Here is a 16,112-nt window from a genome sequence, read left to right on the forward strand (position 1 = left end):
TAAAACATTTTACTTAAACAAACTTCATAATCTGAACAATTTCAATGGGAGACACACTCTTCTCGTATTTGTAACAATTTCTTTGTGCATGTATTTCTTTCTAAAGTATAAACGAACAGTTGAAGGCTTGCATCTTGCACATTAACTTTAGAGATTTCCTTTCCTTTCACCTTGTTCCAAGGTCAATCTGAAACCCTTTTTCACACTTTTCATAGAATTCACATTATCCCCCAGCAAACAATTATCTGCATGACATTCAATGGTTATGCTATCTTCAGTTCACTCTTGTGAGAGAATTTCACTTAAAAAGTTTAACTGATGGAATCTATATCCACAATGCCTTCTATTTTGAATTCTGTTCCAAAACTGTTCTACCACATACGTAGGATCTACTGTTTTAGAACTGAACTACTTGTAACAATGTTTTTCATTTCTTTAGCTTCCCAAGCATTGGAGGCTGTGGGTGATCTTATAGAAGTTTACAAAATCATGAAGCATGAATAGTTAAGGACTTAACCCCAGGGTGGGGAGTCCAAAACTAGAGGGCAGAGGGTAACTAGAGGGATCATGGTAAAGCCATAAGACACAGGAGCAGAAATAAGGCCATTCAGCCCATCACATCTGCTCCACCTTTCAATCATGGCTGATAAGTTTCTCAACCCCATTCTTTCGCTTTCTCCCCATAACTCTTGATCCCCTTTACAATCAAGAACCTGTCTATCTCTGTCTTAAATATATTCAATGACCTGCCTCCACAGCCTTCTGTGGTAGTGAATTCCATAGATTCGCCACTCTCTGGCTGAAGAAGTTCCTCCTTATCTCTGCTCTAAAAGGTCTTCCCTTTACTTTAACGCTGTGCCCTCAGGTTCTAGTCGCTCTTACCAATGGAAACATCTTCCCAACATTCACTCTGTCCAGGCCATTCAGTATTCTGTAAGTTTCAATTAAATGCCCCCTCAGCCTTCTAAACTCCATCGAGTATAGACACAGAGTCCTCAGACATTCCTCAGATGTTAAGCTGTTCATTCCTGGAACTATTCTCGAGAATCTTCTCTGAACACACTCCAGGGCCAGTATATCCTTCCTGAGATATGGGGCCCAAAACTGCACACAATACTCCATATATGGCCTGACCAGATCCTTATAGAGCTTCAAAAGTACATTCCTGCCTTTGTATTCAAGTATTCTCGAAAAAAATGCCATCATTGCATTTACCTTCTTAACTAGTGACTCAGCCTGCACATTTACCTTAAGAGAATCCTACCTAGGTGCAAGACCTCACACTTTCCCACAATGTACTCCATCTGCTACTTCTTTGCCAACTCTCCTAACCTATCCAAATCCCTTTGCAGCCTACCTGCCTCCTCAATGCTACCTGCTCTATCTATCTTTGTATCATCTGCAAACTTAGCTAGAATGCCCTCAGTTCCTTCATTCAGATCATTAATGTATAAAGTGAAAAGTTGTGGTCCCAACACTGAGCTTTGTGGAACATCACTTGTCACTGGCTGCCACTCTGAGAAGGACCCTTTTATCCCCACCCTCTGCTTTCTGCCAGACAACCAATCTTCTATCCATGCTAGCACCTTGCCTCTAACATCACAGGTCTTATCTTATTCAAAGCCTCCTGTGCGGCACCTTTTTGAAGTCCAGGTGGATAACATCCATTTGTTCTCGTTGGTCTAATCTGCTCATTACTTCCTCAAACAATTCTAGCAGATTTGTCAGGCATGACCCCCCCTTGAGGAAACCATGCTGACCCTGCCCTATTTTACCTCACACTTCCAAGTATTCAGAAATCTCATTCTTCGCGATGGATTCCAGGATCTTACCAATAATCAAGGTTAGGCTAACTGGTCTGTAATTTTCCACCTTCTGCCTTACTCCCTTTTTAATCAGGAATGTTACGTTAGCGATTTCCAATCCACTGCAACCCTTCTTGATTCTAGTGACACCTGAAAGATTACCACTAATGCTTCCACTATCTCTTCAGCTATCTTCCTTAGAACTCTGAGGTGTAGTTCATCTGGTCCAGATGATTTATTTACCTTCACAATATTCAGTTTTTCTAACACCTTCACCTTGCTGATGGCCATCATACCCAGCTCTGTCCCCTCACTCTCTTGACTTTTTGAGATATTACTGGTGTCTTGCACTGTGAAGACTGACATGAAGTAGTTATTCAGTTCTTCAACCATTTCTTTATGCCCCACTGCTATCTGTCCTTCATCATTTTCCAGCAGCCCAATGTCCACTTTTGCACTTTAGACATCTAAAAAAACCCTTACAGTCTTCCTTTATCTTACTGGCTAGCTTACCCTCATATTTAATCTTCTTCCTCCTTATTTCCTTTTACTTTTGTTGCCCTCTGTTGGTCTTTGTAAACTTCCCAATCCTCTGATTTCCCACGGTTCTTTGCTACTTCATATGCTTTCTCTTTTGCTTTTATACTATCCCTGACTTCCCTAGTCAGCCATGGTTGTCTCATCCTCCCTGCAGCAGTTTCTTTTTCCTCAGGATAAATCTCTACTCTGTCTCCTGAATTACTCCCAGAAACTCCTTGCTGTTCTCCCCACCCTCTGCTTTCTGCCAGACAACCAAACTCCTTGCTCCTAATCTTTCGTGCTAGGCCCCTCTCCTATTCAATTCTACCTAGCTCCTCCCTCATGGCTCTATAGGTCACCATTATGCAGCTGAAATACCATTACCTCTGATTCTATCTTCTCTTTCACAAATTGCAGAGCAAATTCAATCATGTTATGAACACTGCTTTCTAAGGGTTCCTTCACCTTAAGCTCCCTTATCAAGTCTGCCTCATTGCATAACACTAAATCCAGTATTGCCTGTTCCCTAGCGGGCTCCATCACAAGCTGCTCCAAGAAGTCATCTCATAGACATTCCACAAATTCCTTTTCTTGTGAACCAATACCAATCTGATTTTCCCAGTCCAATTGCATATTGAAATCCCCCATGATCAGTGTAACTTTGCCTTTCCTACATATCTTTTCTATCTCCTGATGTATCTAGTGCCCCAACTCCTGACTATTGTTTGGAGGCCGAGACATGGCTCTCTCTATAGAACATAGAACATAGTACATTACAGCACAGTACAGACCCTTCGGCCCTCGAGGTTGCACCAACCTCTGAAACCAAACTGAAGCCCATCTAACCTACACTATTCCATTATCATCCAATGACCATTTAAATGCCTTTAAAGTTGCTGAATCCACTACTGTTACAGGCAGGGCATTACACGTCCTTACTACTCTCTAAGTAAGGGATCGACCTCTGACATTGGTCCTCTATCTGTTATCCCTCAATTTAAAGCTATGTCCCCCCCATGCTAGCCATCACCATCTGAGGAAAAGGTTCTCACTATCCACCTTATCTAACCCTCTGATTATCTTCTATGTCTCAATTAAGTCACCTCTCAACCTTCTTCTCTCCAATAAAAATAGCCTCAAGTCCCTCAACCTTTCCTCGTAAGACCTTCCTTCCATACCAGGCAACATCCTGGTAAATCTCCTCTGCACCCTTTCCAAAGCTTCCACATCCTTCCGATAATGCGGCAACTAGAACTGTGCGCAATACTCTAAATGCAGCCACACCAGAGTTTTATACAGCTGCAACATGACCTCATGATTCTGAATCTCAAACCCTCTACCAATAAAACCTAACATACCATATGCCTTCTTAACAACCCTATCGACCTGGGTGGCAAATTTCAGGGATCTATGCACATGGACACCGAGATCTCTCTGCTCATCCACACTACCAAGAATCTTACCATTAGCCCAGTTCTCTATATTCCTGTTACTCCTTCCAAAGTGAATCACCTCACATTTTTACACATTAAACTTCATTTGCCATCTCACAGCCCAGCTCTGCAGCTTATCTATGTTCCTCTGTAACCTGCAACATCCTCCCGCACTATCCACAACTCCACCGACTTTAGTGTAATCCGCAAATTTACAAACACATCCTTCTGTGCCCTCATCCAGGTAATTTATAAAAATGACCAACAGCAGTGGACCCAAAACAGATCCATGCAAGTAAATCACTAGCAACTGAACTCAAAGATGAACATTTCCCATCAATCACCACCCTCTCTCTTCTTTCAGCTCGCCAATTTCTGATCCAAACTGCTTAATCAGCCTTCAATCCCATGCATCTATATTTTCTGCAATAGCCTAATGTGGGGAACCTTATCAAATGCCTTACTGGAATCTATATACACCACACCAATTGTTTTACCCTCATCCACCTGTTTGGTCACCTTCTCAAATAACTCAGTACGGTTTGTGAAGCACGACCTACCCTTCATAAAACCGTGTTGACTATCCGTAATCAAATTATTCCTTTCTAGATGATTATAAATCCTATCTCTTGTAATCCTTTCCAACACTTTACCCACAACCGAAGTAAGGCTCACTGGTCTATAATTACCTGGGTTGTCTCTTCTCCCCTTCTTGAAAAAGGGACATTTGCTATCCTCCAGTCTTCTGGCACTGTTCCTGTGGACAATGACAACATAATGATTAAAGCCAAAGGCTCTGCAATCTCCTCCCTAGCTTCCCAGAGAATCCTAGGATAAATCTCATCTGGCCCAAGCAACTTATCTATTTTCACACTTTGCAGAATTGCTAATACCTCCTCCTTATGAACCTCAATCCTGTCTAGTTGAATAGCCTGTATCTCAGTATTCTCCTCGACAACATTGTCGTTTTCCTGTGTGCATATTGAAGAAAAGTATTCATTTAGCGCCTCTCCTATCTCTTCGGACTCCACACACAACTTCACATTACTGTCCTTGACTGGCCTAATCTTACTCCAGTCATTCTTTTATTTCTGACATACCTATAGAAAGCTTTAGGGTTTTTCTTGATCCTACCTTCCAAAGACTTCTCATGCCCCCTCCTGGCTCTTCTTAGCTCTCTCTTCAGGTCCTTCCTGGCTAACTTGTATCTCTGAAGCGCCTTCCTGCCTCATCTTTACAATGGTTTTTTCACCTTTGTAGATCCTCAATTCTACCCACATAGATTCTCTACCATCTGACCCTACTTTGTTTCTTACTGTTGACTTAATTTCATTTCTCACTAATAAGGCAACCCCACCCCCTCTATGCTCCTGACTATCTTTTCGATAGGATGTGTATCCTTGAATATCCAGCTCCCAAGCCTGATCTCCTTGCGCCCACGTCTCCGTGATGCCCACCATGTCATACCTACCAATTTCGATCTGCACAACAAGCTCATTTACCTTATTCCTTATACTGCATGCATTCAGAAGTAACACCTTGAGTCCTGTATTAACCATCCCTCTTCTCGTTGTCATTCACTTGTCCAGTGAAGTTTGATTGTTAACCCTTTCCAGATGCTCTGTCCTATTGTCATGATTTGAAGATGCCGATGCTGAACTAGGGTGTACAAAGTTAAAAATCACACAACACCAGGATATAGTCCAACAGGTTTAATTGGAAGTACTAGCTTTTGGAGCAGTGCTCCTTCATCAGGTAGTTGTGCCAAAAGCTAGTGCTTCCAAATAAACCTGTTGGACTATAACCCGGTGTTGAATGATTTTTAACTTTGTACACCCTAGTGAACCCTCCCCCTCCACTCTATTTAGTTTAAAGCCCTATCTACAGCCCTACTTAAGCAATTCACTTGGACTCTGGTCCCAACACAGTTCAGATGAAGACCGTCCCATCGGAACAGGTCCTTTCTTCCCCATACTGGTGCCAATGTCCGATGGATGTAAACCCATTTCTCCCACACCAATCTTTGAGCCACGCATTTAACTGCTCAATCTTACTGACCATGTGCCAATTAGCTCATAGCTTAGGTCGTAATCTAGAGATTATTACCTTTTTGGTTCTGCTTTATAATTTAGTTCCGAGTTGTTCATACTCCCTCAGCGAACCTCTCCCCTAGTTTTAGCTATATGAGAGAAGAAAGATTTAAAAGGGACCAAAGGGGCAAATATTTCATGCAGAGGGTAGTGCTATGGAATGTGGTGCCAGAGGAAGTGGTGGAGACCGGTACAATTACAACATTTAAAAGGCATCTAGACGGGTACATGAATAGGAAGGGTTTAAAGGCACATGGGCCAAATGCTAACAAATGGGACTAGATTAATTTAGGATAGCTGGTTGGGATGGACGAGTTGGACTGAAGGGTAGGTTTTCATGTTGTACTCTATGACATTTCCCTTTTTTGACAAGAACAGCTATATTGGAACCAATGCACTTGAAAATCTATCAGCAAAATTTGGATGAGGAGCATCACTAAAATGATTAGTTTCACATTCTTTAGTTCTTCAAAGTATGTGACCATAATCATAAATTTCTTCAGATTTCTTCTCAATATTTAATTAGCCGTTAAATTATTTTTAGGTTAAGGATGTTTCATCATTGTGTTTAATTCCAAAGCATCAAAACTAGCACTTAACCAAGTCTGAGGTAATAAGCAATTCATCTGAATAATCAAGTTTTACAATTATCCTGCTCCTCTTTAGATGTGTAATGTAGATTGAAAAGCATGGAATTATGATGTGACCTGATGGATTTCACTGCATATGTTATGTCTGTATTGCTTTAAGATTGTATATAAAGCACAATGTATCAGCATACAAAGAATCATTACAAATGGTAAGTTTCATTCTTTTTAAGTCACCTAAGGCTGGGACCTTAAGTACAAATTTCTCCAGATTTTTTTTCAATATTTTATTCATCTTCAAAATATGTTACAGTTAAATATTACTAATTATTGAAACATACTCAATAAAGTTAGTCTGACAACTTTATAATCCTCTAACTTTGCTAATGTCATTGCTTATTCTATTCATGTCCGAAATCTGTTAACAATTCAAGTGTTACAGATAGAACATTGTCTTTCTGCAATGCCCTACCACAATTAACTGGGATGAGAGTAGCACTCACTAAATAGGATTTTGATTTAAAGGCGTTTCAGACCTACTCTGATTAATTTCTAAATCAATATATTTAAAAGCCGCAGAAGCTTGACTCCCAATCTTAAGTTCTACTGTGATCTTACAAATAATATTCTTCTCAAATTCCACAGTATCAACTCATAAGAACTCATTAACATGCATCATGAAGACACCAGAAGGTTTTCCTTTATGTCACAATCTCAGTAGAGATGCCTAACTTGTAAAAAGAAATTTGAGCTCCCAGTTTTTAAGTTAAAGAATTACATTACAATCTCTCTACTTATAAAAAAAGCATTTGTTTGTAGAAAAGTTAAACAATTGAAATGCGACTAACAGCACTATATTTTATGAACAAGTATTTTAAACTTGAGAATCTCAAAGGCACACTCGTCGTTCTCCAACCCCAGAGTCCCCTTATGTTTTACAGAATCTTAAGTGTTTCTTCACTTCTCCTGGACCAAATGAGGTATTACACATCTTCCTGAGATCATTTTGACAGTCCTCTACTATTCTTCCAAGTATGAGATGTCTTGGAGTCCTTCTTCCATCTGGCCAAATGAACTCTGCAAGTCTGCTTCAACACTCCATGATTGTGGACTCGTCAGCTCAGACATAGATCTTACTCCATTCCTGAATACTAACTCCAAATCAACAACACGCCTGCTTTCTGATATCCCACTGTTCCTGATTCACAGTTAATTTACAGCTCCTGATCCAGAGCTCCTTTACAGTTCCTGGTCTATAGATCCCTTACAGCGCCTTGCAATTTCTGTGCCTGGTTTAAAGTTGTTCTTAAACAGGCTGCCCAAATTTCAACTGCCTGTAGCAATCACACAGATAAAACCTAAAAGTAACAAAAACCTGCAATTTATTTCTACAGCAAAGTCCACATCTGTGAAACCCCAGATCAAAATTTAAACTGATTAACTTTACCTCCAAAATATCACTTTGATTGTGTGATCCCCATGAATAAGTTACCACTTAAATGGGGACAACTGCAATCTTAACAGACTCACTGGCTCCATCATGTAGCTAAGGCAGGATAATCTGTTGTTTATTGTTTTCATACCTCTAACTCTGAATTTTTTAAGGGAACACGAACCATCGTTTGAATTTCAATTATCTCAGAAATATCAATTAGTTCTGCAAGCCCAGGTTTCTCCATAGTCTAAGGATTGAGATTTTCACGCAAGGAATGAGGAACCTAGGAAATACTCTGCCACAAAAAGCAATTGAGGCCAAAACATCAGATGTTGTCAAAAATGATTTAAATATATAAAGGAATCTCAATTATCCAGCAATCAATTATCCAAAAATCAGATTATCCAGCAAGATCACAAGATCCCGATGCTTGGCTAAACAATGTTATCCTCGAGGAGAAAGTGAGGTCTGCAGATGCTGGAGATCAAAGTTGAAACTTTATTGCTGGAACAGCACAGCAGGTCAGGCAGCATCCAGGGAACAGGAGATTCGACGTTTCGGGCACAGGCCCTTCTTCAGGAATGAGCAGAGAGTGTTCAGCAGGAGAAGATAAAAGGTAGGGAGGAGGGACTTGGAGGAGGGGCGTTGGAAATGTGATAGGTGGAAAGAGGTCAAGGTGAGGGTGATAGGTCGGAGTAGGATGGAATCCTACTCCGACCTATCACCCTCACCTTGACCTCTTTCCACCTATCACATTTCCAACGCCCCTCCTCCAAGTCCCTCCTCCCTACCTTTTATCTTCTCCTGCTGAACACTCTCTGCTCATTCCTGAAGAAGGGCCTGTGCCCGAAACGTCGAATCTCCTGTTCCCTGGATGCTGCCTGACCTGCTGTGCTGTTCCAGCAATAAAGTTTCAACTAAACAATGTTATCCGACATTCAATTATCCGGAATTTGATTAACCGAACGAAATACTCCCTGACTGTGTCCTTTGGATAATCGAGGTTCCCCTGTACTTCTAAGGGAATAAAGAGTTCAAAGGGTTTGAGGAGAGAGTAGGGACAGAGTACTGATGTGGATGATCAGTTATAATCATATTGAATGGTGAAGCAGGTGTGAAGTGCCAACTGGTCTACTCCTGCTCCAGTTTTCAATATTTTACACATTTATCTTACAGAGAAAAGACAAATTCCCAAAATTAAAAGTTATACTCCCCAAAGTTATGAATCATTAAAATTAAATAATCAGAACAGTTTTGATATCAACAAAGTATTATGACTACATGGCAAAACACGTTTTTAGTTGAACACAGCATATTTTCAGCAATACAGATCTCACCGAAAAACACCACACAATGGAAGCTTCATTCAGGTCATAGACACGTATGTTTAATTTCTATGATTTTTCTTTTGCATCTGCTGAATTTTGGGTAGTTTCAAAACCTCTGCGTTCTGAAAGTTTTTACATACAGTAATGCAGTGTTTGTGCCAATTGTGATACAATTCCATGAATAAAAGGCCAAAAAAGCTGGAAAACATTTTCAACAATACTTTTCAGCTATGGGAGAGTTCACTTTAATTTGCCATCAGTTTTTCCTGCTCATAAGTGCTTCCATAAGTGCTCCACCCATGCTTTCTCCAGACTCCTCACGGATATTGTTCCCCAAGTCGCCACATTCTGCAATTAGCTTGAAGATGTGATAGCTCAGTCTGTGCTTCATAATCACTCACGTTATCATAATCCAGACTTTGATCTATTATTTTCCTCAGGACAAAACATCTGATTATTTGAGATATATTTGAAATTTTGTGATTAATCATGAGAAACGTATCTCAGCAGTTTGACTGCCATGTTTGAAAAATACAAATCTACTATCAATCTATTACCTTACTTGGTCTTTCCATTCCTGTGACCCTCCTTTTTTATTATCAGCCCAAGATTGCTGATTTAAATTCTGTTTGAAATGGTCTTATCGGATGACTCAGAGCTCTCTGAATTTTCTCTGAGACCTCAGTCCTGACAAAAGCCCATCTCCTACACGTATAATATTTAAAGTGCAGAAGCAATATAAAACATAAGAATAGAAGGTCTTTGTCATAATATAGAAAACAGTTTAAGATAATATTTTACATGACATGTCCCATAGTGCTGAAATGCCAGCAATAAATAACACAGCAGAGATGAACAAGCCCATAATGAATATGTTCTTCAAAGTACCCAACATTATTGTGATCAGTACAATTTGTTCAGATTCATCATTTTCTTCATCGTCTGCATCAAAATTCTTTGTCATATGTTATTTCAAGGACATTTCCTTGCAATTCGTCACATAGTGATGCTTTGAATCACACCTGAAACATCTATTAACTGTTTCTTGGAAATTCCTGTGAATCATTCATCTATTATTATGGCTATAGTTCTGTCTTTGCTATAATAGTTAGATCTGCTAATGGTGTTTTCATTGTAATTCCACCCACCTGTGTAAACCTCACATTTCACTGATACTTGCAACAGTGAAAGCCGTCAATCATTGAATCATCTATGCCCTGTGTCACTGTGGAATGTCCCATTTGTTCCTCCAAGGCTGTGGGAAATGATTGCTTTTTCATGAATCTTTTCAAGCAGGCAGATATTTGATCTAGCAGTGAGTCTCTGAGAACAAAGCATTAGTTTGAACCAGGACCCTGCCCAAATTCAACCAGCAATTTAAATGCTTGCACTGAACCCAGGGACCTCTAAAAAGAGTTTTCCAATATTCTACACGACCTGCTCATGTTCTCGATATATTCTTCCATTAAATAACCAACTGTTTTCTAAACTCTATCCAACTCTTATCGGCTTTTAAGAAATCATCCAAACATTTGTCAGTGTCAACTGATGGGCAGCCAGCTTGCAAAATACTTTATTACCAAGTTTACTCCAAGTAGGTAGCAACAATGCTAAACCAATGCCTTATATGCTCTTTGGTAGTGAAATAGCCCAACTTCATATATTCACTTCATTCATCTATATGGATCAGATTTCAAGAACATCAGAGGATAATCATATCATGACAATCAACATTTATCTTCTGCATTTTCCCAAAATAGCTACTAGGTTTGTCGTCTTCTCTCCAATTTTCTTTTCTTAATTTTCAGCCTTAAATTTAGGCAACCATTCTTGGCTACACTTAATTAAACTGCAAAACCACAGGATGAAGGATGGTGCTGGAGCTAATTTTCACACTACTTCATTAAGTACCTCTTTATTAAAAAAACTGCAATCAACCTGCTCAGACCTAATGTCAGGGCAGGCAGGACTTGAATCTGGACCCTCTACCTTAGAGGTAAGAAGCTTACCACTGTGCCACAATACCCTTAAAAAAGTATCACTTCAGGTGTATGTTTACTAAGATTTCTGTAGTAGATTGGAGCTGTCCATCATCATCTTAAAGATATTTTCTAATCAATGTGTTTGGAGATACACACCTCCAGAAAAAGGAACCTGAGCCCAGGCCACCTGGCTGTGAGGTATGGACACAACCACTGTGCCATATGACCCTTAAGTGGTGTCACTTCATATGAAACCTCCACTTGCAAAAGCCTAAATCACAAAGACAATTGTTTTCACAAGGTACTTGCATTGGCATCCCTTTACTTGTCGATCTGAGCATTGAGAACCATTGGCAGCAGTTTAACAAATGCCCTCAAATGGTTCACATCTCAGACATTATGCTATGAAACCAACTCCACTGCATTACAAAGCTCTGGAAACAGCCAGTGGCCCATCTGTTATTGAAAAAAAATTCAGTCCATTGCCAGAACAGAGACTGATTGATCTTTTGAGTCCTTTAATTGGCAATGTCGTGCTGCCATATGGGTAGCTGTCACCTCAGGAAATGCATCTCCAGGAAAATCCCATGGAACTGGGAACACATTGCAGAAGTGGTTGAATCCAAAAAGCTACAGGGGAGCAGGCAATTTGTGCTGATCCACTTTTGGCTTTGTTAAAATAATCTTTCTCCCTTAACCTGCCAGTAGCTTTCCCTTTGTTTCTGCCTTATATGTTAATTGTTCAATAAATTTTGCACTGTACCTTATACTATAATATCCTTTTAATGATATAATAACAGATTGAGAATCAAACTCTCTGGTCCAGGAACTGGATAATTTTAAGTCTGCAGTCACATTGCCTCAGGTAAAGAATTGTTTTGGAGGGTTTAAAAGTTATCAAAATTAAATGTTTCATTTACATTCTTTTCTTAGTTTTAAGTCACATTATTTAAGTCTCATAAGTCTCACTTTTAATCCAATCATTTTTTTAAATTTATTTATCTGTCTCTCTGCATCTGGCATTGAATGTACCCATTCACATTTCCTCTCCTTAACTGTCCTAACTCTGTTTACTTTAATTATATTGTTTGAGAAGATAGACTGTGGGGCTCATCATTTGCCAAAGTTCCAGAAGCCTAGTTGCTCTCACCATATCATTAACAGATTGCACTTCCAGTAATTTCAAGGGCAAAAGGGCAAGTTGTTGGAGGAAATCCTGAGGGACAGGATGTACATGTATTTGGAAAAGCAAAGACTGATTCAGGATAGTCAACACGGCTTTGTGCGTGGGGAATCATGTCTCACAAACTTGATTGAGTTTTTTGAAGAAGTAACAAAGAAGATTGATGAGGGCAGAGCAATAGATGAGATCTATATGGACTTCAGAATGGCGTTCGACAAGGTTCCCCATGGGAGACTGATTAGCAAGGTTAGATCTCATGGAATACAGGGAGAACTAACCATTTGGATACAGAACTGGCTCAAAGGTAGAAGACAGAGGGTGGTGGTGGAGGGTTGTTTTTCAGACTGGAGGCCTGTGACCAGAGGACCGGTGCTGGGCCCTCTACTTTTTTGTCATTTACATAAATGATTTGGATGCGAGCATAAGAGATACAGTTAGTAAGTTTGCAGATGACACCAAAATTGGACAGCGAAGAGGGTTACCTCAGATTACAACAGGATCTGGACCAGATGGACCAATGGGCTGAGAAGTGGTAGATGGAGTTTAGTTCAGATAAATGCGAGGTGCTGCATTTTGGGAAAGCAAATCTTAGCAGGACTTATATACTTTATGGTAAGGTCCTTGGAGTGCAGGTTCATAGTTCCTTGAAAGTGGAGTCACAGGTGGATAGGATAGTGAAGAAAGCATTTGGTATGCTTTCCTTTATTGGTCAGAGTATTGAGTACAGGAGTTGGGAGATCATATTGCAGCTGTACAGGACATTGGTTAGGCCACTGCTGGAATATTGTGTACAATTCTGGTCTCCTTCCTATCGGAAAGATTTGTTGTGAAACTTGAAAAGGTTCAGAAAAGATTTACAAGGATGTTGCCAGGATTGGAGGACTTGAGCGATCGGGAGAGGCTGAACAGGCTGGGGCTGTTTTCCCTGGAACATCAGAGGCTGAGGGGTGACCTTATAGAGGTTTATAAAATTATGAGGGGCATGGATAGGATAAATAGGCAAAGTCTTTTCCCTGGGGTCAGAGAGTCCAGAACTAGAGGGCATAGGTTTAGGGTGAGGGGGAAAGATATAAAAGAGACCTCAGGAGCAACTTTTTCATGCAGAGGGTGGTATGTGTATGGAATAAGCTGCCAGAGGATGTGGTGGAGGCTGGTACAATTGCAACATTTAAGAGGCATTTGGATGGGTATATGAATAGGAAGAGTTTGGAGGGATATGGGCCGGGTGTTGGCAGGTGGGACTAGATTGGGTTGGGATATCTGGTTGGCATGGACAGGTTGGACCGAAGGGTCTGTTTCTATGCTGTACATCTCTATGACTCTATGACTCTAAATATTAAAATGGAAATATACATAAACAAGTCTAACAAATAGAATTTTGATTTGGAGATGCGGGTGTTGGACTGGGGTGTACAAAGTTAAAAATCACACAACACCAAATTATAGTCCAACAGGTTTAATTGGAAGCACACTAGCTTTCGGAGCGCCGCTGCTTCATCAGGACACCTCCACAACCACCTCATGAAGGAGCGGTGCTCCGAAAGCTAGTGCTTCCAATTAAACCTGTTGGACTATAACCTGGTGTTGTGTGATTTTTAACTAATGGAATTTTAGTCTGCTGCAGCAAAATCTGTCATTTTGTCTCTATTTCACATAAAAAAAACTATTAAAAAAGCAAGATTATCAATTACAACATCAAAAGCAGTTGCAACATTTCCCAAAACATGGTCAAATTTCCAAGTGTTCACCTTATATGTTGTAATAATATAGCAGAAAGTACATTTCAAAACAATTTCATTAGCTGTGAAGCACCCTGAGCTTAACAAAGGTGTGACAAAAATGTTAAAATTTAACAATGACCTGGACTTTGCACTTGAAATAAAGGTGAAACCTCTGGTGTTTCTTATCGGGACTGCAGTGAAATTAGAAGCAACATCTGTACTACTACACAGTTAAACATAAAAATTCAGATACAAAAACTAAAAATGCTGGAGAGACTCTGCAGGTATGGCAGGTCACTAGACTGGAAATGTTAATTCTGTTTTTCTCTCTCTGTTAAAATGCTGTCAGACCGGCTGAGTTTCTCCAGCTCTTTCTGTTACAGTTTCAAATTTCCAGCATCTGCAGTTCTTTGCTTTATTTTATAGAAATCTAGTTGTTGCTGTGTTAGTCTGCACAGATGATAATTAATTAGAATTCAATGATTTGATGTAAATTTCTACTTTTTGCACAATTAGTTTCACTGTTACACATTTAAAAATTTACATGTTGTTGAACAAGGTTGTTAACAGTGTACGTAATTGCTAATTAACAATTCCCCGAGCCTGAAAAATGAATGTTACATTGGTGAAAAGTTAAACCACATTAAAATTCCAAGAATATCCTGCTTGTATTCCAATTTTGTTCCACTTTCTGCAAAAATTATTTTAAAAATGAATTATAAGATCTGTTTATCAGCTCCAGTTCACTTGCTGGAAAAATTCTTCAGTGCAACTGGCCTTTTTACATTGCTTGACATTACCAACATTGTTGAATGCCAAAGATCCACATCATGGATTCCTGCATGAAATTGATATCAGTAAAAGTCATGCAAAGAATTTGCTAGATCTTCCTTTAGTTTCAGCTGTGAAGGCTGATGCTTCAATGCTAATAGCAAAATCCAGACACAATGCTTAGCTTAAGCACAGACATACAAATACCTGCCACTACAGTATACATATGTAAATAGAATGAGCTGTAATAAAAGCTGATTGAATTTTTCAGGACCACATTACCCATATCTTTTGCTTATGTTATGGGACTTGACATAAGTATCACATCACAATTATGTATCACTCCACTTCACATCAAGTTTAACCTTGGCCAAATATCTCCTCACCCAGTGAATTATAATTAAGCATTTTTCCTTTAGATTTTTCCTTGTGTATAGCTAATCTAAAACTTTATGGTGCTACAATCAATGTTGTCTTCTTGATAGTTGATCCACTTGACATCTCATTTCCCAGAACAAGATCCAACAATATCTCCTAACTTGTTGGTTTGGAAGCATATAAATAAAGAAAATTCTCCTGAATATACTTCATACTCTTTCCGCTCTCTAATCAGCCCTCTCCCCCGATCTGTATTAGAATAACTAAAGCCCCAATTAAAATTCCCCATTTGCTTTGGAACCTGTCTGCATTTTCCTGGTAAATTTGCTTCTCTATATCTTTCTAGGTAAAAATTTCACGTTAATTTTATATTAACATTGTGTATGATCATATCTATTGTAATGGAATACAAATAGCGAAAAAGGCATGCAAAAAAAAAGTCCAATCAAATAATTGATATATGAGCAGAAGTAACAGAGCATCTGAGAATAAGCAGAGGTAACATTGGTCATTTCAGATAGGACAATGAAATCTGTTTGTCACTGCAATTGAAGTAAAGGTGATTGTCTATCAGAGCACTGGGTTGTCATTCTGTCAGGTTTCGATGTTCAGGAGAATAGAAACAACTAGAACCTCCTAAACTGGTTATTGAACCAGGAATAGACCAGTTGTGATGGACGATGCATGCTATGTGTTTAAGGACACGCTTATAGCTTCAAATATAAATATTTTAATAATTGCATATGCAAGAATGGTAGTAAAAACCTGGCTGTCCTCAGAGACACATTTTTAATTTGAAGTCATTTTTAATCTAGGAAAAGTTGATGGTTTGAACTGAGACCACCTTAATTAAAAATACTTATTCATCTAATCTGCATGT

At 39.4% G+C, this 16,112-nt stretch overlaps 1 protein-coding gene across 3 annotated transcripts in view; it reads right to left on the reverse strand.

Moving 5' to 3' along the window:
• Positions 1 to 16,112, reverse strand: part of LOC122558036 (uncharacterized) — a 162,836-nt gene that overhangs the window by 81,341 nt on the left and 65,383 nt on the right. For all 3 annotated transcript variants that reach the window (XR_015760122.1, XR_015760123.1, XM_087996338.1), the window contains one exon: positions 4,447 to 4,514. Coding sequence is in view for 1 of the 3 variants with exons in the window: in XM_087996338.1 (XP_087852464.1) it covers positions 4,447 to 4,514 (68 nt within the window). In the remaining 2 variants the exon portion in view is untranslated. The remainder of the gene's footprint in view (positions 1 to 4,446; positions 4,515 to 16,112) is intronic.

The sequence above is a fragment of the Chiloscyllium plagiosum genome, unplaced genomic scaffold (genome assembly GCF_037043375.1).
Source record: "Chiloscyllium plagiosum isolate Xiang-an unplaced genomic scaffold, Cpla_swu_hap1 HiC_scaffold_18, whole genome shotgun sequence".
NCBI classification, from domain to species: Eukaryota; Metazoa; Chordata; class Chondrichthyes; order Orectolobiformes; family Hemiscylliidae; genus Chiloscyllium; species Chiloscyllium plagiosum.